Source organism: Spodoptera frugiperda, chromosome 30 (genome assembly GCF_023101765.2).
Source record: "Spodoptera frugiperda isolate SF20-4 chromosome 30, AGI-APGP_CSIRO_Sfru_2.0, whole genome shotgun sequence".
NCBI classification, from domain to species: Eukaryota; Metazoa; Arthropoda; class Insecta; order Lepidoptera; family Noctuidae; genus Spodoptera; species Spodoptera frugiperda.
In genome coordinates, this window is record NC_064241.1 from 2,879,029 (window position 1) to 2,906,507 (window position 27,479).

The window sequence follows — 27,479 nt, forward strand, 5'->3', positions numbered from 1 at the left end:
TTAGCTGGAAAGTTGAGTCCTGTTATAAATAAATTGTACAATGGAAAATTCAATAAAGATAATGTGATCACTGAACTGCTAAGATTCTATCTTTAGAATAATATTCTAATTTGTACTTGACATTTCTATTTCCCTGAAATTATACTAACTAATTAGTATAATAGCGACTAAAATAAACAGTGCCTATAAATAAATTTTGAAGCTTCTGCCTGTACATAAAACTAGATATTATCTGATGGTCATGTTAAAACTTGATACAAAAATACACCCAATAACCCATTTCATAATCTTTATTGTCCCCGATTCCCCCAACAGCCCTTAAATTGCTAACCCCCTAAAAGGCTGGCAACGCACTTGTAACACTTCTGATGTTTCGGGTGTCCATGGGCGGCAGCGATTGCTTACCATCAGGTGATCTGTCTGCTCGTTTACCGGCTTATACCGTTAAAATTTTGATTTTGTATATGTGTTAAAAGTCAGCAGTGTTAAAAGTTCATTTTTGTCTGCAGTAGCAGTCGTAGTATCGAAGTACATTTAGTTATACATACATATAGATACAAAATATGTATATCATTCTTCAAGCGTATTAATTTTCAACTAAAACTTGGTCCAACTTCGCGATCAACGCTCATAAATTCGGGATGTCTTTAATTTCACAATCAAGTAAGATTCTTAAACCGGAATTTGCTTCCACAACTTCATTAAAATATTTTGCTCAACAGATTTCTTCGACGAAGGTTTTTGGAATAAATTTCTGGGTTGAATCTTCGCGTTCTTCGTCATTAATTAAGTATTCGTTGTAGCTATTAATAAATCTTAGAATTGACAGGCGCTGACGCTGATTAGGTTTTTGGTTTTCATCTCAGAAGGATGGATGTTGTGGTGGATTAAACAATTAACGGTGAGGAGGAGATTTAATGAATTAGTCGAGAAGTTCTCCTTAATGAGATTTTATACGGCTTCATCATCAGTAATTTGTGAGCGATAGCTGAATTATATTCAAAATCAATTCGTTTAAAATGTTGCATATTTTGAAATTGATTTTCACACTGAAGCTACGAGCTATAGAATATGCTTTCTCGTTCTTTCTTTATATTTTTTAAACGTTGTACCGCACTAGAATTTTCTGTCCTGTGTCGTGGCTGAGTTTACAAACATACAAGTTCGCATACACATGACACCCAGACCCAAAACAACAATTTGTGGAACACACAAAGAGTGCGCTACACGTTACTTGGCAGCCGGTTGCCCAGCTATCGCACCAACATCAATATACCATAATATGTTGGCTCGTTTATCTCCTTTATTTCTGAGTACAGATATCTAGAAAATAATCTTCTGAAATAGAATTTTCTCAAATAACTAGCTTGTTATATTAGTTACCTGTAATATTCTTTCGTCCAGGAGTATTGACTGCGACTCTGACCACCAGTTGCGTTCCACCTCTAGGCCCAAGCCGAAGTCGCTCGGTGACGTATAATGCTCCTGTGCTTGCAAACGCCGCACCAGCGCTGAGCGCCAAGAGTGCAGTGACCTGAGAAGCAGAAGAATAAAAGATAAGATTAGTAAAAACGCTGCAATATGAGTAAGGGAACAATATTTTTGTAATAACTATCGTGACACATGCTAACTCATTAAATTAAAATCACGTTTTACTCACGTAAATTATTGGAGAAAAGCTCTACTAGTTTCGAGTCATAGAGGATCTCTTCATCATGAGCAGCATGCGTAGACGCGCAGCCTACTGGGCAGCCTACTAAACTGTACTCTGTGACTCGAAACTAGTAGAGGTGTTCTTTATTAATTTACGTGAGTAAACTGTAATATTTAGTTAAAGGCCAAAATTTTCCTCGGCGTACGTAAGTTTTAGGTTAGTAATCAAGAGACTATTCTGCCTCTAACAGATTAATAATTTTGAATTGTATAGTTACTAAATAAAGAAAATTATTAAACGATTATAAGATTTAGAGAAAACCTTCACTGCATCATACGATGTACGGCGTGTGTGTGTAAGTCCCAGAAAAAGATTATTTTTATTTTATCACGAGTTGATATAATTATAAGTGAATTAAATTGGTCTGCATAAAATGTTAACTTTTTCCTAAATGAGATTAAAACTAAAGATTTAAGTTGAAACAGGGCAACTACACCAGACAGAAGTTCCATGGTATAATTAAATGAGTTTAAACAAAGTGCTGTAGCACTTAAACTAATTACTCGTTCTCCAAAGTCGTTATCATCTGGAAACATGCCCAGAGGACTGGCAGCATTAGCATTTTGGAAAACAATGCCAAATCTTTGGCTGATAACAAGAGATAACTATCTGCAATCAAATTATTTCCAGTTTATACAAACATACAAGATGGCCTTTAGAATTCTCTTTAATAAAATCAATATACAAAATTGGAAAAATGCAAAACAGTGATTTAAATATTCGTTATATCATCACGCCTTTTTTCCCCGAAGGAGTAGGCAGAGGTGTACATTATGGCACGTAATGCCACATGCGTACATTGTACACCCATTTTTCCCTTTTTAATTTTGTAAGTCCCATGTAATAGGACCCCTTGCCCGGCAGTCGCACTTGTAACCACTCGGCCAACGAGGCAGTCAAGTCAGTATTAATAAAATATTTTATTATTTGTTACCTACATCATTCCTTACTAGATTTCAGACATGGAACACATACGAATCTAACCAAAATCAGATATCGACTCACCAAAAAACCTTTTCTTATATCTTTTTCAATCAATCGAAAAGTTAAATAACAATAAAAGGACCAAATAGACCAAATACAGAATACAGTAATGGGCATTTGACCTCCCACTGAAGATCTCACGTTCCAATAACGAGAAAAGAATAACAGAGCTAAAATGAAATAGGAAAGGCAATAATTCTATGTTTTTCTTCCCTTGAGAAGTAGAGGAGTGTTATATTTTCGCAATAATCGATATGATATTAGCTCAAAATGGAATTTCTCGAGGTGTCGCCGCCCAGAGTTGTCCCAGAGGTGCAAAGTCAATAGCGACTAGCGGTTTGTTATTAAAACGGTAGCCATACGTTCTGGGTTTTAGACGGATTGGATGGAGAAAATCTATGTCTATCTCTTTCATGTTTACTTTCCGCCATTATTGGTCTTAAGAGTTTTATTTGAAAAAGGGTTTAAAACTTATCTGTCTAACACTTGATGGACAAAATTTCAACCTTGAACTTGATGTTTGCGTATGTAAATCAATTAAACTTCAAAGTAGTCTAGAGTAATAAATAAAATAGGAGTGTTTGTAATATTGAAATAACCACGTTTTTCTTCATGCATCTGAATATATTGTTTTTTTAGCCAAAATAACATATTTGTAATTTTTTTACTGTGTGTCTAATATCTTAAATAACTGGACCGATTTTAACGGGACTTTTACTGACAGGTAGCTGATATACTAAGGAGTAACTTAGGCTAAAATATTTTTAGGCAGGTTTATGCCTATAAACCAACAATAATTATAGGTAGTAGTATAGGCAGCCGCGCGAATAAGATAGTAGAAAATCTAATTACAAAATTATAACAGCTTCCCAAGAAAATAAATAGTTTTAACCAACATTGTAAAGGAACAGTAAAATTAATTTACGAAGCATTTTGTAAAACAATAATTATTATAGAAGAAGGATTGTAAAATAAAACGTAATCAGATCTTGACATAATTAATTGCGGCGTCAGTAATGAACTTGTAATATCCAATTCATTTTGTAATACCGCATTTACTCCATATTTTATTAATAAACGCAAATGGAGATGGGGTAGCCGCCCGCCGCCATTTTGAAAAATAGAACGTGTAAAGTCAATGTGTGAGTAATATTTTTTTCGTAATGTGTGTAGATTAAAGTACGTTTTTATGTTACATTTAATATGTTATAATTTTGAATTCTACATACATGCAAAATATAGTGTCGAAATGTCTAAAAAAGATAGAATTAATTTTAATGCCTTTTTGGATGTTTGTCTGTTTATTTGGAAAACAAGTAGAGAAAATTTAGGTCTACTTCACATTATAATAAAACTCTGGAGTAAAATTTTACTCTCTCGGGATTCGATTTTGCACTTGTACATATGTAGGTAAATCCATTACCAAACAACTTTCGATTGATAACTCTAAAAGGCCCACTTTGCCTAATGCAAAGTAACCTCTATAATGAGAAAGTTATAAACGTTTTGTGAGAAACTGAAGTTATAATCAATTAGCTTCTTTTAATAGCTTAAGTTCGCATTTACGTAGGAAAAATATTAACCTAGCACTCAAATCAGCTCATACCATGTCTGTATACCAAATTTCATCAAAATCCGTTCAATAGTTTCAACGTGATTGACGTAGAAACTACCAAACAAATAAACTTTCACATTTATAATATTAGTCTGATTCGGTTCGAAAACAAAGTTACTAAAACTATAAAACTTTTCCAGCATCCACAAACCCATGGCCACAGTAATATACCCATCAGTCTCGAAGTGTGATTTGTAGTGTTGATTCGTCAGATATTTGGGCCAATAGAGGTGGGGAGAAGGGGTGGGAAGGGGTCGTAGAGGGGTACACAATTATCCCCGAACGGATATCTCCCCCAAATAGTACAAGGTATTTACCTTATCTTGTAGCGAGAATATTTTAATTTAAGAGTCTCGCCTGTGATTTATCGTCCAATTTAAGTGTTTCAAGTGTACCTTTGAATGTTGCTTCGTTTGTTATAATTGCATGAATTCTAATGAATTCGTTTACGTTATTATTTACAAAAGGGCTCTTTGGAATATTTTCTGCGTGTTTTTTCCTTCTTTAATATATCTGCATATTTTTTTAGTACTTGTTTGTTTGGTTTGTCGGGTTTAGTGTTTGTTTTTTATTAATAATTTTTATGTGAGCAGTTTTTGATACGAGTATTAATTGGTGAAATGTCTTCAGAAAATAAATAGTAGGTACGTAAGTTTAAATGTTAAATAAGTGTACGTTTGACTGTTTTCCTTGTAAATTCTACCAAAAACTCTACCAACAAGATTTGTATTCATAACAATCCTTCAAACGACATCTAGAATCTGTAACAGTACTAGCAAGCGATCATATGAAAACTACGACCATTCGTATGATATCGTGCTATAAAAACCATTGTTCACTCGATAAACCCTATCGAACCCAAACTAAGCGATGGCCACATGTGATACCAATTTGTTTGCGATCGGCGTCGCTCATCGAATCCCGATTAGGGATTCCGTGGATGATCCCAGCGATTCAGACGCGAATCCCGGCAAATGGAGCGATTAGGCAATCTACCCGCTTAAAGCGCTTCAAACTCAAATCAGCGTGTGGGAGCACCGATGTATGGGGACAATGTTTGGATAGCGAATGCTTCAGCGTCTTCAAATTGAGGGGCGGGATTGGTAATTCAATGAATTCGATTTAGTTAGTATTATTGAGAAACAATCTTTGGAATAAATACAAATAATATGACATACAGTCGCGGATGGTAGATGATTTTCTGAAGAGCTTGCTTAAAATAACATATCTGCTTTGTCTCTTGTATCAAACTGTTCTGTTTTTTAAGTATACTTTGCGCTTAGCACATGTTTATTATCTTTCCGACTAATTGTCATATTAATTATTATGTTATCAACTTACGGTGGCGACAGTCGCGCTGCTACTTCTGATCAACTGTAGCGGCGCGACTGTTGCCGCGTCGTATGTCACAGAATGCTGCTTATGAATATGAGACTGCATGGCTTGAAACTAGTTCCTCGTCAAACAGTTCCGTAAGTAAGCCGATAACATAATAATTAATTTAATATGTCTCACGAAAGTCATTGTCTTGTTAATGGTTACAATATATCGTATGGAATAATGACAGACCGAGACCGACATGAACCACCATAACTACATGATAGATATAGTTGTTTCAACCAATAGAAGTGTGAAAGGAGAAGAAATTTCAATTAGAAAACTAAGTATTTGGCGCTATAGTTTCACATTCTGTATGTATTATACCTACCTATCTACCTACCTATCTACCAGTAGATTGGAATTAATTCTAAAGCCACTTGGCTTGTTTCTATTGATAGGTTAGAAAGCTTAGTAAGACTGGTAGTCGGCTAATACCAATAATGTCGATTGGAGCTAAATACCAGGTAATTTACTTTGAACTCAGGATTCTGGTTGCCTCACTGGAATGCCAATTGTGGGTTTATGTGTATTTAATTATATTGTAGTAATAGGATTGTTGGTAGCTAGTAACTAGTCAGTGAAATGTAGCTACGTTAAGAGAGACTTGGGCAGCATTACAATAAATCAACACAATATCCTACACCTTTTCTCAGTGGACCTATTTTGTAAATAAGATCATTGTACTTAACCAGTGTCTACTTTTCACTAGTACTGTCATATTACTTTTTTTTTGGTAGTTGAAACTACATAATTTTAAAGGTATATACACAGACGGTGTCAGAATTTATCGTTTAACTTAGGCTTCTGTGAACACTCTTTCACATAATTATTTATTTGATTTATCTGGACTTTAAAAAGACTATGACCTCTGAGTTTGTTTCGGCATTTGTTCTCAGAGTAGTCCAAAGGAAATGCATAATTTAGTAATTTTAGAGATTGACGTGTAAAAGTGGTATCTTGTAACCAATTTGCAAAAATTAATAATATCGTTTATGATTTACGAGGTCGTTCCATGAGGATTTCCCACCTTTGGGTAAAAAATGAGGTTTCTGGGTTCCCAATACCACATTTCCCAATCTAAGCTCAGACCACAACACCCATAATTGCTCTACTGTTGCCTTTGTAGTGCTATATCGTTGAAGCAGAATATGTTAAACATAATTAAAATAAATTGGCTTTCCTGTCCAACCCTTGTATTGCCGTGGGGTATATACACATTATGTTATGTATACCTACGTAATGTAACTTTGATGAGGAAAGGGGAACGAGATTTTGAGTTTAATTCCGGGTTCAAGTAAAAAGTAAAATTGTTTTTTTTTGGATCACTGATAGATTAAGAGACGACGTTTAATGTTTTTTAGATATTTTTCTTTAAAAACAATAGATTCGATTCGAAAGAAAAATATTTACTTTCGAACACAAATAAACATAGATTGACTGCTAAATTACAAAATTCGAAGACGGACTACTTAGAGATTAACGGGGGCTCGGGCAAAAAGCAGGAGTAGGAACGGGGTGGTCTTAAGTCAGTAAGAGCCTGATAGGTGGGAGAAGTCAATGGATGATTATAACCCTCAAACTAAATTTCCAAAAAAACCTGGAAAAATTTATATCGATACTTGTGAAGCTTTAAAATCAATATTATCATAATTGAGAAGCCATATTGACCTTTATTGACTTTGAAAATAATTATTACTTTCAGCCTTATTACCATTAAAATACGAACCACACAAAGCAAAGTCAATCAAAATATTCTCAAATAACACATAAACAAATTCGCGGATATTTAAAATCCTTAAACAAACATGACCTTTGTATAAATACCCAATGGAATCTGTTAAAATCATAATATTTATTTAGGATACAACCATCGGATTTCTGATATTTTAATAATGTTTCTACTGTACTGATTACCTTTTGATGTTATATCACATCATAAATCATGCTCGCTCTGCCTCGAAAGAATAAACAGAATATGTATGTAGGTTTCACCAGAGATGTACTATATAGCTATGCTACGAAGATGTAATAGCTAAGCTGTGAAACTATGTGACCGTTTCCACTGATACTAAGCTATGTAGCTTTGCGAGGAAGATACGCAGTAGTATGCAATGTATCGATAGAAGGAAGCCATCCATAGCACGAATTTTCCATAATTATAAAAACGTAGCTTAGCTGAGTCCGTTTCTACCAATGCTAAACTATGTGTACCAATGAAAATGATTGGTGGAAGCCAAAAGTATTCAAAGCAACGTAGCATAGCACATTTCTGGTGGAAAAGCATCCTAATAGTAAGTATGTTAACTCAATTGAATCAAACTTAATGTTTAGTTACCGACTTCTTTTTTTTTTTTTTTTGAGGGGGAAAATCATCCAATGACTTCTCCCACCTTGGGCGAGGCGAGAGGGAGTGTCAGACGATTACTGACTAAAAACCACCCCGTTCCTTCTCCTGGTCGAGCCGGAGCCCCGGTAAACCCGCTAGACAGTCCGCAGCTCCGGGGTTACAGACTACCTACTCAAGTAGTTAACAAGACAGACGTGGTACATGTAAGTTACATAAAAAACGCGAAAATTAATCAAAAATAGTATTTATAGGTTCGTCTATTAGGTTATTTATTGTATTGACACCCAATTAAAGAATTTGCCACCGATAAATTAGAATTAGGCGACAAACAGAACTGAATTAGTAGCAACCGATGTCTAATTACACTTAGCCAAGAAAGCCAATTGTTTCTCAATCCATCTTCTTCTAATTTATCTAAATTAAGTCGTGTGAAACTGATGGACCTAATACAATTGGACGCAAACCCTAGCTTAGCGGGATACGGCCTGTTCCATGTGAGTGAGTATTTACAATCGATTTGGCTGAACCAGCCCATCCAGCTGGCGAATCAATTGGGTAAAACGAGTATATATTTGGCAAAATAAAATAAATGAAGTTGTTTTGTTTGAGTTACACAGGCTTTGTAGGAAGAGGTTATTTTTAGATATGTTCGATTGGATTGTTACATAACTCATTACCATAGTTGTTCTTGCTCAATGCTTATGTTGGAAGTAATATCACATGATATGAAGATAGTTTTCAAAATCTTAAGTGTGGGAGAGCCATGCTTCGCCACGATTGCCTGCCTCGACCGGAGTGATACCACGGCCTCACAGAAAGCCGACGTGAAACAATGCTTGCGTTGTGTTTCGTTGTATGAGTAAGGTTACCAGAGGCCTAATTGCCCCCTTCTCCAATCTTCCTAATCCGCGATTCCCCAACAACCCTAAAATTTCTAACACCCAAAAGGCCGGCAACGCACTTGTAACGCCTCTGGTGTTTCGGGTGTCCATGGGCGGCGGCGATTGCTTACCATCACATGATCCGAGCGCTTAACCAAACATACCTAGGTACTTAAAAATATATCCAAATGGACATGCATAAAATGTTCCAAAAATACTTACATCCATACAATTATTGATGTTGTTAGTAATCTTGACATCAACTTCAACCGTTTCTCCGACTTTCAGAGCTGGTGGAAGAGAGAAGTCCAGTTGGATCGGGCGGAAGACGTTGATCGTCCGAGGTGCAGAGAATCGAAGACCATGGTTTGAGAGGGAGAGGGCCCAGAGGGACCACCGGCCGGCTTCTGAGGGCGCTGAGATGGTCACACCGTCTGTGGATAGCTGGTTCCTGTTGATAAATGGATAATGTTAATAACATCAGCTTATAATATCATAGGTATAGATGTAAAACGAGTCTTGTGCGTTATTGAGAGTCCTAAAGAAAATTCTGGAAATCGAGATAATATAATCACCTTGAGACATTGAAATTAATAAAAAATTGTAGACTATTTGAACGTCATTTTACGTCATTTCTCCAGAAGAAGTTATTGCTTTATTGCTTCAGTTGTCAAAAACATAAAAAAATCTAGTAAACAAAGTAAACAAGCTCCTTTCTATGAAAATATTATACTTTGTCTGTTATGCGACCTTGACTGATATTTTTTTAAGAACTAAGCAAAGAATCCCAATACTTCAAGGTCATTTTAGAAGTAAGGCATTAGTCCGTTTCTCATGCATGAGGGTGCTGGTTCGAAACCTACTAACCGCAAAGTACCAATGTACCTTTTTCCGAGTTATATGTACTTTCTAAGATTATTTAGACACCACTGACAAACGGTGAAGGAAAACATCGTGAGAAAACCTGGGCTTATCATTTCTGATTTTGAAGTTTGAAATCGCCAACCTGCATTGAGTAAGCGTGGTGATTAATACTAAAACCTCCGTTTGAGAAGAGGCCTGTGGTAGCAGTAGCTGCCTTATAGGCTGTTTTATAAACAGTTACAGTTTTTAGTAAACACAATGAAAGATCATGAATATTAATAACACCATCATGTATGAATAATACAAATATCTATTCAGTGCATCCAATACCGTTGAAGCCATGATTTTAGTAAAGGTATATCGTTAATTATTTCATACTACAGCCTTGTTTACACGCTGGAACAAAAGCTTTTCAATTTTGTTACGCTGAATTTATTACATGGATGTAAACTGGCCGGAGTATGTTAATTAAACTGAATAATGAAATGATTTTATCGGAAAACAATGTTTGGGAACTAATTTAATATCAAAAACAAAGGTTTGATTTATGATTGAATGGAAATAATTTTTAGAACGGATTGTGTTGTGGTTATTGTTCGGGGTTGTATCGTATGTGATGTAATTCATTTGTTTTGTTTGGATTCGCTGGTTTAGTGTGCTTTTCCACCAGAGATGTGATATGCTATGTTGCTGTGGATGCGTTTGGGTTCCATCAATCATATTAATTGGTACTTACACATAGCTTAGCACTGGTGGAAACAGACTGAGCTAAGCTGTGTTTTATATGAAAAGATGCGTCTACGGATCCATACTATGGATGCGTGCTATAAATGTATGCTATGGATGGCTTCCCTATTATCGATACATAGCCATCTCGGGTGGAAAAACACGCTTATTCATACTTTCCTCATTAACTCAGTTCTATACAAAACACGTCATAAATAATCGACTATTGTTGTTATCATTCTGAATAAAAATAATCTAGTAATAGTGAAATACAGAACACAAGGAAATTGAATTTTAAAAGAATGAGTCTTCTATAAAAGGATATTAGAATTTTAGGAACTCTATTTTGGATTTTGGATTCGAAAAACATATTATTCTTTAGATTTCACTGTTATTTTCAAATAGTATTTAAGTCACATGTATTATCGTGATTCCTACAGGAAAATGGCAGAGATTCAGTGAATTTGACATATAAAGAATAATAATGTTGATAATCATGAAACCATTTAACGTCTTATTCAAATAATCAAAACATTAATTTCTTGGGATTTACGAAACAATTTAATTTATACATCCAAAGAAAACCGTAACAAAAAAGAAAATATTATTACATAGAAAATATTATAACATGAAAAAAAGTGAACTAAAAAGAAAAAAGAGGCAAAATAAGGATAAGGAAACCAGTAGCACGCCACACGTCACGTCAGCCTACAAACATGGACCTTTATCTAAAATTCAATATCAAATGACGTCATTTGTCACTTTGATCCTCGAACAAGCGATAAGTTTCACCGCATGCCTCAAGGGGTACGCAAATCTCGTAAGCATAAAGTTAAAATATTATAGGAGATATCGCTTTGTCTCCGTCGGATCGCCGGACGACGGCCGGACGACGGCCGGACGATGACCGGACGCCGGAGAAACGGGCCGTTTGTCTTGTTGTCTACTCATGACTTATAACACTCTGATATGATACATTTGACAGGTACTTAGACAGAGGATAGTTGAGCCGCATATTGTGTTACATTTTATGGGAAATGTGTAGTAAATCGATTTCAGTCTGTGTGGTTTGTGAATATGATATTCTTGTAATGTGATATTCTGATAATAATAATAAGATCATTATAATGCAATGATGTCATGCCTTAGCTTATTATGTCCAGAACAACTGGACAACTGAGAATATACTAATTTACGTCAAAGTTCCTTTGGTACAATTTCGAAACAAACCGCCGTACTCAGAGTCATTTAATAATGGTTTCTTAACCCAATTACAGTTACAGTAAACAATTTCTAAGGAAATTGTTTTCGATATAAAATCAAACTGTAGTACGGTAGTTAGACAGAATTTTAAAATCGAATGCTTTTTTTACTGAAAAGTTTGAAGTAATAATAATAATCGGTGATTTATCCCGAAACATCGACATTATATGCTGTAAGATTTGATCCGAAGCTTTTTTAATGTAGTATAGCAGTTAGTACAAATGGTCACGTTTTTCCTCACGAACACAAATCAACCAACGAAAGAAAAACACAAAAGCAAAAATTCCTTTAGCAAAAACATTTCCGCACTAGGATATTATTTCTACATATCTCAGTAACTCGACATCAGCAATTCGTCATTGGTTCACATTTATAACTTTTGCCAGCCAACAGATGAATCAGCGAATTGGATTTATGTGAGTTGACTTTCCAAACTTCAGTTCGGAAAGGTTTCCTCCCGATTTTTCCTCTTCAAAATTAGGAAACTAAGTTTGTGGTCTGTTGCCTTCTTCCCATATTGAATGGCTGAGTAGCTATATTGGTTAAGATGTTTGTTTTTCTTTGCTAATCCCTTGGGAAGGTAAATTAGTTAGGTGTACATTGTGTCTTAAGTCTTTGACTACCAATAGAAAAATGTGGAAGGCAAATCCTTCGCTAACGTCGGTCACCGGTGACCCCCGTGGCGTTTAAAGTGTTAAGGTAAGCGTCCACAGACCCGCATCATACGCATTCCGTATGACGTCATCAGTACGCATCGCATGTAGCTATTGCTGATGATGCGGTCCTTACGATGCGGATGAGTGGACGCAGTTGTATGAGTTTCTATACAAGACAAACTAAAATCCGTTGCGTGCGATGCGTACGATGCGGGCCTGTAGACGCGTACCTTTAGTGTGCAATATTTACTACGCATTTTCTCAGTCTTCTGTCATTTGAACAACATCAAGATCAACAACACGACTGAACACATGTAATAAATTATTAGTTACACGCATGAGTGTACCACATAATTAAAAGTCAATTTAAACAACATAACATTAGGTATATTTTGCTTTAAGTAATTTGTACATAAACAAAATGAAACAGAATTCTCCGAATACAAAATAACGGAAGAGAATAATAATATTTCAGGAAGAATTTTATTAATTTCCAAGAAAAAGTATAGCTAACGAACATCACTTTACCTCCAGTAAAATTACCGAGAAAATGTTTCATCTAATTTGATATTTATAAAAGTTCAAACCTTTTATACGTAGCTCTGTATTTCTTAAAAGGATTAAGGATTGAAGAGATTTCGGGATTATGTATTTCAAGCTTGTTTTAATAAAAGTGCGTTATATTTTAGCAACAAAAGAAAATGTTAGGTGAATTTCTTAGAGATTTGTTACAAAGTTGTTTCCAAATGGAATCCTATTGAAGCTTACTCGTTAAAGTTACTAATTAATCAAATAATTTCCAACTAGATCGAAGTGGGAGGTATTTATATTAAAATCTTTGCTGAGCTACGATCTAAATGTAATTCTTTACGGAGTAGAAGTTACGAATTCATTTGTATCATTTAATTTTTGGGATTTCGATGTTTTGTATTGAATGTTGGAGTAAATATCACATTAATCATTTAACATTTTAGTCGTTTGCTGAGCGATATACAAACTGTGGTGTATTTTTAGTTTTTACCGACTTCAAAAAAAAGGATGTTTGTTTTCTTTATTTGGTCACCGATTACACCGCCATTTTTTTAGTTTTTGGCTTTTGAAGTCGGTTTTTTAAACGCAGTTTTATTTTTATTTTCGTGTGCCTCGAACATCAACATTGAAAAGAAAAACGTGAATATACTGTCGTATCAATCTTCAGTATCAAGAGTATATCTATAGTGTTGAATATTGAATTACAAAATTAAGGCTACTTACGTATAATTGAAACACTTCCACATCCAAAGTCGGTCATGTGACGCCGGAGGTACCAGGTGCGCAGGTGCGTGAGGAGCTGGCGCGGTTCTTTGGCGATACAACACACCACCACCGCAAGCGCCACCGCCGACGAACAGAGAAACGCCCGCGGATACAAACTCGGGGCCCGGTGCTTCTTCGTGCTCTGGTGTCCTGGTAGGCAAATAGAAGATTTGGTAAGATTTTTGGAAATTTATCAGTGGTTGTTAGTTTACGACTTCTTTAAGGGTTTTGACGATGTTATTTATCAGATTATTCATCTTACGAAGAACGTCTACAGAGACCAAAATAAAGATTATTTATTCCTTCCTCTCAGTGTTATTGTTAGTTTACTATTGCACCTTTAATACAATTGATAAAAATAGTATTGCGGTAACCACCACTGTATTCTTTATAGAAAACCAAATGAGACCGAATTGAATCATAAAAGATTAGTGACACAAGCTCGTAAGTTAAGTTAAGACGAAAAACAAAATGAACCTGACAAAGCGAAAAACACGTCACACGAAGAAATGGAAGCGAATGTCTATCGCGCGATCTCAATAACAACGGAAACTCGTACGCGTACATTAAGCCAAATGAAAAGGCAGCAGATATTTCCTTAGACAAACCGGCGGAGAGATGAATCGTGTGACATAATCCTTGGCTCAGCTGCAGGAAGCGGGAAGTTGGGGAATACGGAGGAAAGTTTGAAACGCACCCGCTGGGGAATCGAAACCGAACAATTCGAACCGAAAACAGAAATCTTTCTGGAGAGAACGACGTCGCTTTAAGTATGGTATAGTAGTGGTCTTCGTTCGGTTTTCTGTTTCGATAATTCCAAGTAATACAGTTTGTATTAAGTTCGACGTGGGACAACGGCCGACGTTACATTTAATTAAGCGGAGATGTAAAAGAAAACCAAATGTTAGACTAAACTTTGGAACGCTAATATTGAGGTTTTGACTTTATAAAAACTGTAAATAATGTATAGCACACCAGTTTTCTACAGTGTATGCGTTGGGCTTCCACAAATCGTATTCATTGGAACACATAGCATAGCACTGGTGGAAACGGACTCGAGAGATGCATGCTGTGGATGTGTGCTATAGATGGCTTCCCTACTATCGATACATCGCATACTCGAGATGCGCATTTTCCTCGCACAGGTACATAGCTTAGTATGAGTGGAAACGGTCACATAGTTTCACAGCTAAGCTTTTACATCCTCGTAGCATAGCTACATAGTACATTTCTGGTGAAAAAACTCCCTTACTATAATATTTCTACACCACCATGCTGACTAATTATTTTGAATTTCAGTTAAAATTGTGATTTCAATCTTACGCAATTGTAAATACAGATCTATCCAAAGGAGACATTCCAGCACCACATCGATACATTAATTAAAACATTACCAAAAATATGGAAAATTTGACATATTATAAAGTACACATATCCTGCGTTACGTATTCACAAACGAAGATGAATTGTCTGACGATAAATGATGAATTTCGCTTTGAGCGCTTTTGGTATTGTCACGATATTTGATTGACATCCTTGTACAAGCACCGGGGATTGTTTGAACGTTAGCAGCATATTTTGGCAAAATCCCGCCTCATACGGCCATGTAAGGTAATGACAAGGGTAATTTATTTCCATGACGTATGCACGCGAATTTGGTTTAGATTCCCCCCAATGGCAATGTGCAGTTGTGGTTATGTTGGTATGTCTATCAGAACGGAACGGCTGGTAATTAATGGGATACAAGAAATACTGTGTTATTGTCTATTACAAACATGAAAATGGATATTGTATGGTATCTAGTATTATCGTAGCACAAATTGCTTAGAACGGAATTATTTACGTTTTAAGATTAAAAAACCAAAGATTTTGAGTCAGTATAGAAGTACTACAAAGAGGTAACGTAGTAAGTAATACATAAATTAACGTCATTTGGGCTGAAACCTTCCAAAAACCAGCGTACTTACTACGAGTTTGCTTGCGAACAAAACGAAACCGAGTTCAGCGCTCTGATTGGATAATTCATTTGAGTCGACCAATCAGAGTACCGAACGCTGTTTTTTTCGATCTCGTTACATGTAAAGCGAATAAGGTGAGCCCTCTGAGTATGCAGTTAGTTTAATTAGGAATGGATTTCAGTAGGCAATAGGACTAGAAAAATATAGACGTACCTACAAACAAGACGAAACCTGGTGAACAATCATATTACTTCTGTCATTCAAAACACCACAATTCAGGGGTCACTGACCCATTCAAAATACAGGGTGATAACAAAGGGTCGATACCCAAAATGGAGGTTATAATAGCAACTATACAAGCGGTACATAATGTACTTGTTGCTCATTTTGCTCAAACTAATAATAATATCCATCCTGTTTACTAACAATATTATGCTGGAACTTTGTTCTGAATTGAAGGCCGAAGTTTATACAATAACAACGTTGTTTAATTGTTTAACAATAAACTCTTGTTTAGTTCCCTATCGAAGTAAGGTTTCTTTGTTCGCTGTAATGGAGTAAGTGTAAGGAAGATGTTAGAGGAAGAATGTTGATAATAGCTATAATTTTGATGTTTGTTATTTAGCCTTCGTAAAGGTTGGTTGAAAAAATAATTACGTAATTGTAGACAATGGAAGATTTGCCGTAAAAATGGAAGTCTGGATTGAGGGGTAAGTGTAAGTGCGAAAGACAACGACAAACTGAAAGAATCGAGTAATCATAATGCTTAAACTGATTGGGTGCTTTTGCTTTGAAATTCTCAGAAATTGCAGTTTCAATGAGACTACGCGACTAATAACACTGTTGTACATTTGGCAAAGCAAGAATCGACCATTTGTAGAATTGTAGGACAAAATCAAAACTCCGTGCACTTCGGCGGTTGCCAAAAATGTTTTGTTGTCCATTCACAACCGACATTGTCAACCATTTTTTCAAAAACCCTTAATAATTTCAATACTCCTCCAATTTTATTTATACCGTGAGGATTCAACAAAATGAAATTGTCAGACAAATTCACTCCATTCAATTTATAAAATTAAATTGCGAGATTATTTCATTTCAGATATTCGACTGGCGGGGCTGCGTCTACGTCGCGACTGATGTGACATGCAATAATCAACTTAGAAGACGGTGTTGCAATGGAAATTTGATTTAATTTTCCTTGAAGCTCTTATTTTGGTGTTCTTGTAATATGAAGGGATCTTTTTTATTTTATTTTGGTCTTGTTATTGACAATAGATTTTATTACCGTTTTGCCAAATGGTTCTATAATAAGGGTCATCATCAATTTAATAGACGACAATTTAATTTTCGTTATAATCGAAAACTTGTTAATGTATCTAAAATTAATTTATTAATAGTTAAACCTGATGGTAAGTAGTTACGTACATCAGGTGTAACTATTATTGAATTAGTGAGTCGTGTGCTTTCTTGCCATAGTCGATAAAAGAGGAATTTGACTATTATTATTTAAATTAAAATAAATGTTGTAGGTACAATTTGTGTTAACCTTTTCACTAACACATCAAAAAAAGGAAAGTCATTGTGCGTTGGCGTAGCATTATTTCATTTTAAAAGGTCAACAATAATTTTAAAATCAAAGTTCTTTTCTTATTTAGTCTCTTACATTAAAATAGCACAAGTGATCAAAACAGCCCCAGTAAGTGGTTAATAACACTTGTGTTGGAGGTTGTCTCGCTCCTCATAGTATAATTATTCTTTGCCATTCGAAGTGTCACCATACAACAATTTAATTTAAATCTCCTTCCTATAAATACCATTCAGCCACGTCTAAAGACACACCAAGAACAAAATACAGTAACGATTTCACAGTTTCAAATCCAATTTCAAATATCTCTGCTTCGTTGTGACGTCATTCCCCAGTTCAGTATACAACCCGCTGCATCGCTTAACTTGCTTTTCCCAGAACGCAGTTATTATACCGTTGTGGTTGTGTTATTCGATATCTCGACCAATAACGAGTTCTTATTCGCATCACTACAAGCTGTCGGGACCATGGACGGGGGAAATTATAAGTTTTTCCGCTCAACTTTATGAGACTATCAGGGGGATTGCGGAAATTATAATTTTCTTTCGTGTTCTTATTTCGCGTTGTGTTAACGATGTTCGTGACAGATGGAGTGAAAGTGGTTTTGTGGTTTGTGCTGTGCTGCGTTTTATGTTGTATTGAAAACGAAAATAGGTTTTTACTTTTGTAAAGTGTTGCAATAGAAAATTGACTTAATGGTTTAGAAAAAACAAAACTAAAGTTTTGTATGAACGAAGTGACAAAATCGATCTTTAAAAAAATGCCATTAACGTTCAGTGCTTAATCGGGGTGGTGTTGCGGACTGCCTAGCGGGTTACCAGAGCTCCGACTCGAAAAGCAGGAGTAGGAACGGGGTGGTTTTTAGTCAGTAAGAGTCTGACACTCTAATTACTCGCCTTGCGCCCTCAATAAAAGTAAATGAATAATGAACTAGAGGTATTTAGAGCAGAACCAATGGACTCTGTTAAATGGATAGATAGGTATTCTCCAATATAAGGCCTTGATGGCCTGACCAAAATATTTACAGATAATTGTACCTATATGGTATTGAATAACCCTCCTTCTGGCGCAGTCGGGTAAAAACACATTACTGTAGATATTAAATTCATTAGTCATTGCAATAAGTTATGAAAAGTCCACTTACGTCTGATGAGGATCAAATCTGGCGTCAGGTGGTGCTCGTGCTCCAATTAGACACATAGTTGAGTCTGGTGGAGCAAGGACTCGAAGCTGCAACGCTGCTCTGGGATACCACCAACGTCTTTCTTCTATCGCTACTGCCACCTGGTGAGAAAATAAAGAAGTTGGGTTTAGAACATATTAATATGAAACGTATGAACATAATATATAGAGCATTATGAATCCTCTAATGTGAATAACGAAATGTCGGTATTAGTAATTGAGAATTTTCCTTCCATTCAGCATTTTTTGTAAACTTATTTGAAGTATGGACACTACAGATTTTAATAGATTATTTCAATGGTACTTTGGCTAGCCTTTGTAACAATACTTAACTTCAATTAATTATTACGCAGACAATCGCAACGTCGTGCTCCTCATGAATATGAGCCACTAGCATGGTTTGAAACCAGTCGAGTTCCTCGTCAAATTGGCTTTTTCACGTAACTGACGTGAGTAAGCCGATAACATAACAATTAATTTAGTATGTCTCACGAAAGTTATAATAAAATAACTTGAAACCAATCAACATCCACCATTATTCCTACCATCAAAACTAAATTAAACCACACACGAAACACATCAGCAATAAGATCACACGCACAAATCTATCCCAGAAACTAACTATAGCAATAAATTTAATGTCCAAAACCCAGTTAACACTACCCAATACGTTGTACGCATTGAACCGATATCGAGAACAGTGGAAATTACAAACGTTCTTAATTGCGTCCTTTACAGGCAACGAATTGCCTTTCATTAGGGACCGTTGATTAAGCGCCGTGTAATAACACTGGACGTCGTCATTACTTTGATAAAATTGAGATGGGTGATGTTAAACATGTTGGTTGGTACTTGTCTAGTGTTATTTGTAAAAGAAAACAGATGTGTAGGTACTTTTTTGGATGGTATAAGCCGGTAAACGAGAAGACGGATCACCTGATGGTAAGCTATCGCCGCCGCATATGGACACCCGAAACACTAGAAGCGTTACAAATGCGTTGCCGGGGGGTTAGGAATTTGAAGGTTGTTTTGGGGAATCGGGGTTAATAGAATAATACAAGGGAAGCGCTGTTTCATGTCGGTAATCTGTGAGGCGGTCCGGTATTACTCTGGTCAGCCCACACTAATCTTGCCGAATACAACGCAAGACATCTGTCTTAAACCTTCGGGCCGCACGACATCCTCCTTCCATCATAGGTAAGGCTGTTTCGGTAAAATTTACGAATTAATCATCGACATCCTCATAAACCTTCGGGCCACCCGACATCCTCCTTCATCATCATCATCATCATCCATAGGTATATAATGTTGCGTAAAAATTAAAACTTAGGAATTATTCATCTGACCCTAGACCCTAGGACTTGGCTTAACAAATACAATTCAAGAGAAGATCTGAAGAAATATACTATTGATCGTTCATTTACAAATCAACCGACTCCAGAATCAAGCTGTAGCCTACTTAGAAGCCATTTAACTTAGTAACAAGCCCCGCCCCTCTCTAATAAGTTTAGGTATCTGAATTATTTATGACTACCGGTTGATATTTGCCGTTCCATTAAAATGTCCTATAAAAATAATTGGAGGAGGGGATCCATTAAAGAATTTGTAACGAGAAAATGTTGAATAAGTGGACCAAGGGAGTATTTACGTTAATTAAAGTTAAGATGGCTACTTGTACTCGAGTTTGTAATATTGTTTGTGTTTTTAAAATGAGATGCGAAGTTTTTTTAAAATAAGTATTTCTGTTTTGTTCACTGTTGTTTGTGTGTCTACTTATTAGTTTGATGACAGATTGGTTCGATTTATATTCGCGATTGGTCCAAAGTTTTTACGTTAGTAAAAAAACGTTTATACTGTACTGCAGAGAAAATGTAGTAACATTTGCCGCTTTTAATAGAAAACTAGCTCCCTAAAAAAGAGAAGTAAAGACAGAATTAAAAAAAGACCACTAAAACTAGGCGCTGAATTTATTTTAAATATCGCATGTCACTTTTAAGCAGATGTTTTACTTAATTAAGCCGTAGTTAGGTCCCACTCCAAAATTTTGGTTCGTTTTATGTAAGACTGTAAGTAACAATACTTAACACATTTTTTTATACGTGTCTAATATTTTTTAATTACACCTAACAGACGCAACCAATAGATTTTTAAGTTTCATACTCCGTCATCATCACTATTGCGTTCAATTTTAATTAAATTTGCTACCAAACAAAGGGTGTTGTACAAAAAGGGCTGTCATACACAACAGGATGTGACGGTTTGTGCAAAGGACGCCCATGTAGAACGCTCGTATGTATGTATATTGGTAGTTGACTAAACATCAGTTACAAATCATTGAAATGGAATTTAATACATTATCTTTAAAGAGAAACAATCATGTGTGCCGTTTTAAATATTTTTCTTACGGTAAGTCCCATGTACAATTTTTCTCGATTGTAGAAATGGTTTTTTTTAATGGTATAAGCCGGTAAACGATCAGACAGATCACCTGATGGTAAGCAATTGGCGCTGCCTATAGACGCCCGAAACACCAGAGGCGTTACAAGTGCGTTGCCGGCCTTTTGCGGTTAAGAATTTAAGGGTTGTTGGGGTATCGGGGATTGGGAATTGGGCCTCCGGAAACCTCACTCACACAACGCAAGCGTTGTTTCACGTCGGTTGATGCATTTTTTTAAGATGTAAGTGAATTATTAAATCAGTTAATCGTTAATATAAGATAACTGTTCACTTCAATCACTGGTACTTGAAATTCGTCCCGCTTTTGTATATAAAATACCTACGTACTAGCGCTCAAACATTTCTCTCTTAATAAATTAGACTTCTAATTAACTAAAATTCTCTGTTCAAGTAACTGGCATAATAAATAGTGTTAGGCTTTAAATTCTTATTAAGACCAAAATACGTTAGGTACTTAGTCAAAAACTTTATAATTCACTTATTCTTCTTCAACACTTCTCATGAATAATTTGTTAATATGTTTAAAGGTACGTTGTGAATAATTCAATTAGGCAAGGCCTATTCAAACTTTACTAGTACTAAATTTCATTATTCAGAGTGACGTGTTTAATCATTAAATTACTTTCGCGATAATTTGTAAAAGCCATTTCATCAAAGCTACAAAATTTTTATTACGATATTAAATTTTAATTTCAAATACCTCATAAAAGGTATTCATGAGTAAGTACTTTAAGTTATGAGTTAAAAATTGTAATGACATTACTTATTATAACGCCTTCATTTCACGTAGGGTTAGACAGAGGTACAAATATTAATCGAGACATCCAGTTTTCACTAGTTGTTTTTTTATTGTATAAGCCGGTAAACAAGCAGATGGACCACCTGATGGTAAATCAATCGCCGCCGTCGATGGTCACCCGAAACACAAGTGCGTTGCCGGCCTTTTGGGGGTTAGGAATTAAGGAATTGTTGTGGGATTGGAAAGATTGGTAGGGTAATTGCGCCTCCGAGAACCCCACTCACACGGCGAAACGGTATTCCTTAAGGCCGTGGCATCACTCCGGTCGATCCGGACCATGCACCGAAGCATGGCTCTCCCACACTTTAGCTATAAGTCTCAATTAATGTAGAGTAAACCTATTTCAATACACCAGCTACAATTCTAGATACAGTGCGACTATAAAACTCAAAATAAAAACTGAAATATCCCTAACAATCAACCCCGCCGCTATCGCACTTACGGAAATTCCACCAACGAAACTAACTTATTAAAAAGCTTATGCACATAACAGCAAAAAAGATAAAAAAGCACCGATTGAAATGAGGCTCATGTACCCCCCACAAAACCAACAGAGTACTAATTAAGCTTGGCAAACGGTATTCCAATTTTACGCCAATTGACTGATCAAAGGGTCATATAGGCTGATTAATCATCATTATTATGAACCATACAGGTTTATTGGGTAGTAATAATTGAACAGCTACACGATGTGGCCTTTTTTTTTTTTTTTTTTTTTTTTTTTTTCAGGGGGAAAATCATCCAATGACTTCTCCCACCTTGGGCGAGGCGAGAGGGAGTGTCAGACTCTTACTGACTAAAAACCACCCCGTTCCTTCTCCTGCTTTTCGAGCCGGAGCCCCGGTAAACCCGCTAGGTAGTCCGCAGCTCCGGATCAGGCATCAGCCCTACTGGGCCCCATCTGTGGTGGTCTGATGGCTCTTTGAGGCGCGCGCGGAACGCTACGCGCCGTACGCACGGGTCTGGTTCTGTTCGGGCGGTGAGCTACCCTTACTCGCCGCCCGCAGGCCCGCACTTACGGTGGCCGGAGATCGTCCCGCGATCCCCGACGCCCGGAGTGTCTCTCGCGACGGCTGGGGCGTGAGGAGGTTTGTTCTCTCACGCGCCCCGCCTCCTCCTTAGCTAGCATGACTGCTTCGCAGAAAGAGGAGACGGCATCCCAGTCCCTCTCGCTCCGCACCATGGCCTGAACCAGTGCCGGGCGCGAGAGGTCGCCGTCGCCGACCACATCCCTGAGGACTTGGCGGTACTCAGCCCACGCAGGGCACACCGCCACCGTATGTTCTACCGTGTCCTCCGGGCGGTCCTCGCAGTGATGACACCCGGGCGTTTCCTCCCGCCCAATAAGGAACAGGAACCTACCGAAACTCCCATGTCCGGTAAGCACCTGCGTCAGGCGGTAGGTGAGGACGCCGTGGCGCCTCTCTAGCCACTCCTCAAAGAGGGGACTTACCGCTGCGATGACAGCGAGCCCAACACGATGTGGCCTGGATGTGAAAGGTTAATAGAATTATTTATTTTATTCTCGAATTGAATTGAGGTCTAGTGGTTACAAGCGTGATTGAGCACAGCCAGCTAATGAGGTTAACTCATAATTTCTCTTTAATTATATAACAAAGAATAACTCTCTTTAATTATAATAATCCGTGATCATGGCGCTTGCAACAGTGCCGAAATTACGGAAACTCACAAAAATTAATAAACATGGTAAATATCCCGTCATAAGTGCTAATAATAGTGTTAGTGACCATGTCAGTTTAAAAACTTATATAACAAAGAATAAGTCTGTATGATGTGGAGAATTGCTGATTGAAGTTGAATTTAAGGTAGGTACGCGTCCACTAATCCGCATCGTACGCACCGCACGCAACGGATTTTAGTTTGTCTTGTATATAAACTCGTACAACAGCGTCCACTGATCCGCATCGTACGCACCGCATCACCGGCAATGGATACATGCGATGCGTATTGATGACGTATGCGTACAATGCGTACAATGTGGACGCAGACGCTGACGATTACAAAACAACAACATTGTTTATATTAAAATTCTACCAATTTTGTTTTGTTTAGAAAAACGTTGTTCCACTTTAGAATTTTCTCTTTTGTTTACAAGTTCACATACATATGATATCCAGACCCGAAACAACAATTTTTCGATCACACAAAGAGTTGTTCGGCAGCTGGTTGCTCAACTACCGCACCAACCGTGCAGTAAAAATTATGACAGCTATGCCCATATAGCAATCAAATAACTAAACTTAAGCTCCCATATTTCTAACCCTAGCATCGAGTAAGAGCAATGTATCGTACCCTAAGTCTTACAAGTCCACTCGCCATGTTTCCCAAACAATTGACGTCTATTGGTGCATTTGCAGCTGTGAAGTGCACTTCAATGGTGACCACAAACTACTACACGTTCGAAACGCCCTCTAGACAGATGGGTTGAGTACTTGATGAATGTACCTGGACTTAGAAGCTTCTCTAAGTATCTTTGCTAACTGCCGCACTCAGAGACATGGAATGGTTTTCTTAAACTATTCTTTAGTAATGATTATGTATCGAAAACAATCGCAAAGGACTGGGTTAAGTAACTATTAAACGGCTTTGAGTACGGCGGTGAGATTCTAAGAAAGTTAGGAGTGTTAAAAATGGTATTTCTGAATAATTGAAGTGAAGGATAAGTCGTACATATAACTTCAATATATATATTACATAGTATTATGTATTTTGAAGTTATATGTACATAACTACGTAATTTGAAGTTATTTTGACGAAAATCTACTGCGGTATGTCAATATAACAATGTTAATTCCAAACACTAGACAAAATCATAAAACGAGTATTTAATTGAATAAAATCTCAGTCAAAATGGATAAGGAGAAATCTAACATAAGTCTAACAAGCACAAAATGCGAACAAGACTTGCTGAATTCACGTTTTTGTTACATCTTCTTTCGAAAAACAAAGCAAAACAAAACGCAAACGTAAACGAGAAATCTGGTGGTTGAGCTCCATACGTGGAGTTGCGGACAAGCGGCCGACATTCCAATACCAAGGTAGGATTGTTACGTCAAGGAATTTACTACGGATTTGTTAAAAGGGACTTTTAAAGTCTTGTGTTGAAAGACAGGTTTTATTATTTTCAGAAGTAAAGTAAAATCGAAATAGTAATAGGAAGTTTCATGTTGATTTAATGATACATTGCCAAATATGTATGGGTGATGGATTATTATCGAATTAGTCAAAATAAATAATTCTATTGAGAGTTTTTAATTTTTAAAGATGTTATTTATGAAACGTGTTTTTTTAGTTATATAAGCCGGTAAACGAGCAGACGGATCACCTGATGATAAGCAATCGCCGCCCGAAACACCAGAGGCGTTACAAGTGCGTTGCCGGCCTTTTGGGGGTTGGGCATTTATAGGTTTTTGGGGAATCGGAAATTGGTAAGATTAGGGAGTTACCCGTAATTGGGAATCTGGTAACCTCACGACACAACGAATTACAACGCAAGCGTTGTTTCACGTCGGTTTTCTGTGAGGCCGTAGATTTTGTGATCCTAGTTTTAACATACTTTAACTATAAGTTTTTAAACTGACATTGTCACTAATAATATCAAACTGTACAAGTGTACATACATTAACTTGTTTAAACCATTCCCTGAGAACCAAAATATATCTGCTGCAAATTAATCTTCATTCTTCAAAATAGTAACCCGATAAAATCGTTAAAATGTTGAGTTACATTTTAAATAACACCATTTTCAAACAAATATAGTTACATATAAACAACACGCGATTTTAGCCCTTATTTTATATGTACATACTTAAGTAAATAAAGCTTAAAGTAATACAAACAAAGTATGTTAATTCGGCTTAACCCGACACATATCCGAATCTATTAGGCTACACGTGTAAATGTTTCTGGGAAATAGACAGATACTCGTATTGAAGTATTTTCATGTTTGTTCTAAATTATTTTTTATTACCTGCCCTAATACTGTTTGTTAGAAATTAGATTTTGATTTAGCTAATGTGAATTTGATTGTGTATTTTTTTTGTTTGTGAAATATTTAAATTAATTCATGGCCTGAAATTGTAGTCTAAACAATATTTTTGGTTCCATTTTCGCAAAAGGATTTCGCTGATAAGATTTTGATTTTTTTAATTTAAATGGAATATTACATTTATATTGAAAAATTTAAATGTAATATTTCATTTAATTTTTAAAAATCCAATTCTTATCAGCGAAACCCTATATATATGATTGTGCCGTGTGTTTTACGTGCCAAGTTTAAGTTAGTAAGAGTAAATTGTATGATGGATTTGATTCTTGACTAATAAGTGATATGGTTTACTATAAGCAAATAACGTTGGCTCTTATATAATCCTTTATGGCTGACATCAGTCCGCCATTCATTGTATTTGTGATGAAGTTAAATAAATAAATAAATAAATAAACATCCTCCTAAATATTCTTTTGTAAAAACATCTACCAACTAAAAACACAATTTACTCCTACATACTATACGGTCATAAAATGGAAATCTGTCGTGATGAATCGCGGGATGTGTAAATTTAGACCGCGTGACGTCATCCTCACCTCTTTATGCAGGAGTCGGACGTGAAAGCTGGCAACGTCGCTGACAGGCTCCCCTGCTTCTGTGACGTAATAGACGAGGAGGGAACTGACTGGTGCCATGTCTGCCGTCACTGGGAATCTGGAAAGAAGTTGGATTTTAGTCGTCTTATTTGTAAGGACAAATTAAAAGAGAAAAGTTTAAAGTTTTCTAAGGAGCTGACTTGAGAGTTGTTCTAAGAATTAGCCCATTCATTGCACATGGAGTAAAATGGGCACCTACTGCACATTAGCCAATTTTATGACATGTTGACCATTGTTACGTTACTCGCGATACGCTACGACTAACGAAACGATGTTCGTATGCAAAGAGGCTTAGTCTAATCGCTATTAGAGTTCTTTATCTGAATTAACCGATAGATTTAGGGATTAAATGAAGGTCAATGAAAATGTATCGATGAAAATTCTAAATTCCAATTAAAGTTTATCGGAATAGGAATCGGGTCCATGGGTGGTGGGGATTGCTTACTATCAGGTGATCCATCAGCTCGTTTACCGGCTTATACCATAAAAAACCTTAAGTTTCTCTTAAGTAAACACTAAATCACATTCTTACAAAGTTGGAAAAGGAAGAAAAACTCAAAAATTTTACATTAAAGCAATTTCGAGGTCAATAAAATACACCTGTGTACAATATTTCACGTTTCTAGCGTCTTCAGAGAAAAATGCGATTGTTTTTCTGCTGACACAGTTTCTTGAAAGTGCTATTACTGCAATATTATTAAGTAGCTTATAAGTATTCGCCATTTATTTTAAACAGAATTTAATATTGTAAGCAAGAAAACTGCTTTATTAAGTTTAGTAGAGGTAGCATGAACAAGTTTGTCATTTAGGGGAACTTCACTTACTGTTATTCATATTTGAGTTTTTTATTGTATTGACACACATATTATATAATGCTACCTGCTGCCAATGGCTTCGCCCAAGTTCCCGTGTGATAGCTCATACCCTCTCTGTATACCGAATTTCATCAAAATCCGTTCAGTACTTTCATCGTAATTAAGTGATAAATATCCAAACAAGCAAACTTTTAAATATATAATACAAATGTGATGTTTTTTTTTTGCTATAAATAAAGTTGGAAATATTTATTCCCATTTTGGAAGTAGCTATATAACATGAATCGTG

The 27,479-nt window shown here is 36.3% G+C and overlaps 1 protein-coding gene across 1 annotated transcript in view; it reads right to left on the bottom strand.

Annotated features, from left to right (window-relative positions):
- The window catches only part of LOC118269653 (C3 and PZP-like alpha-2-macroglobulin domain-containing protein 8), a 242,239-nt gene that overhangs the window by 11,917 nt on the left and 202,843 nt on the right, over positions 1 to 27,479 (bottom strand). The window contains exons 10-14 of the mRNA XM_050706877.1: positions 26,316 to 26,433; positions 18,417 to 18,556; positions 13,685 to 13,876; positions 9,144 to 9,372; positions 1,384 to 1,534 (exon numbers count right to left, since the gene is read on the bottom strand). Coding sequence (XP_050562834.1) covers positions 1,384 to 1,534; positions 9,144 to 9,372; positions 13,685 to 13,876; positions 18,417 to 18,556; positions 26,316 to 26,433 — 830 coding nt within the window. The remainder of the gene's footprint in view (positions 1 to 1,383; positions 1,535 to 9,143; positions 9,373 to 13,684; positions 13,877 to 18,416; positions 18,557 to 26,315; positions 26,434 to 27,479) is intronic.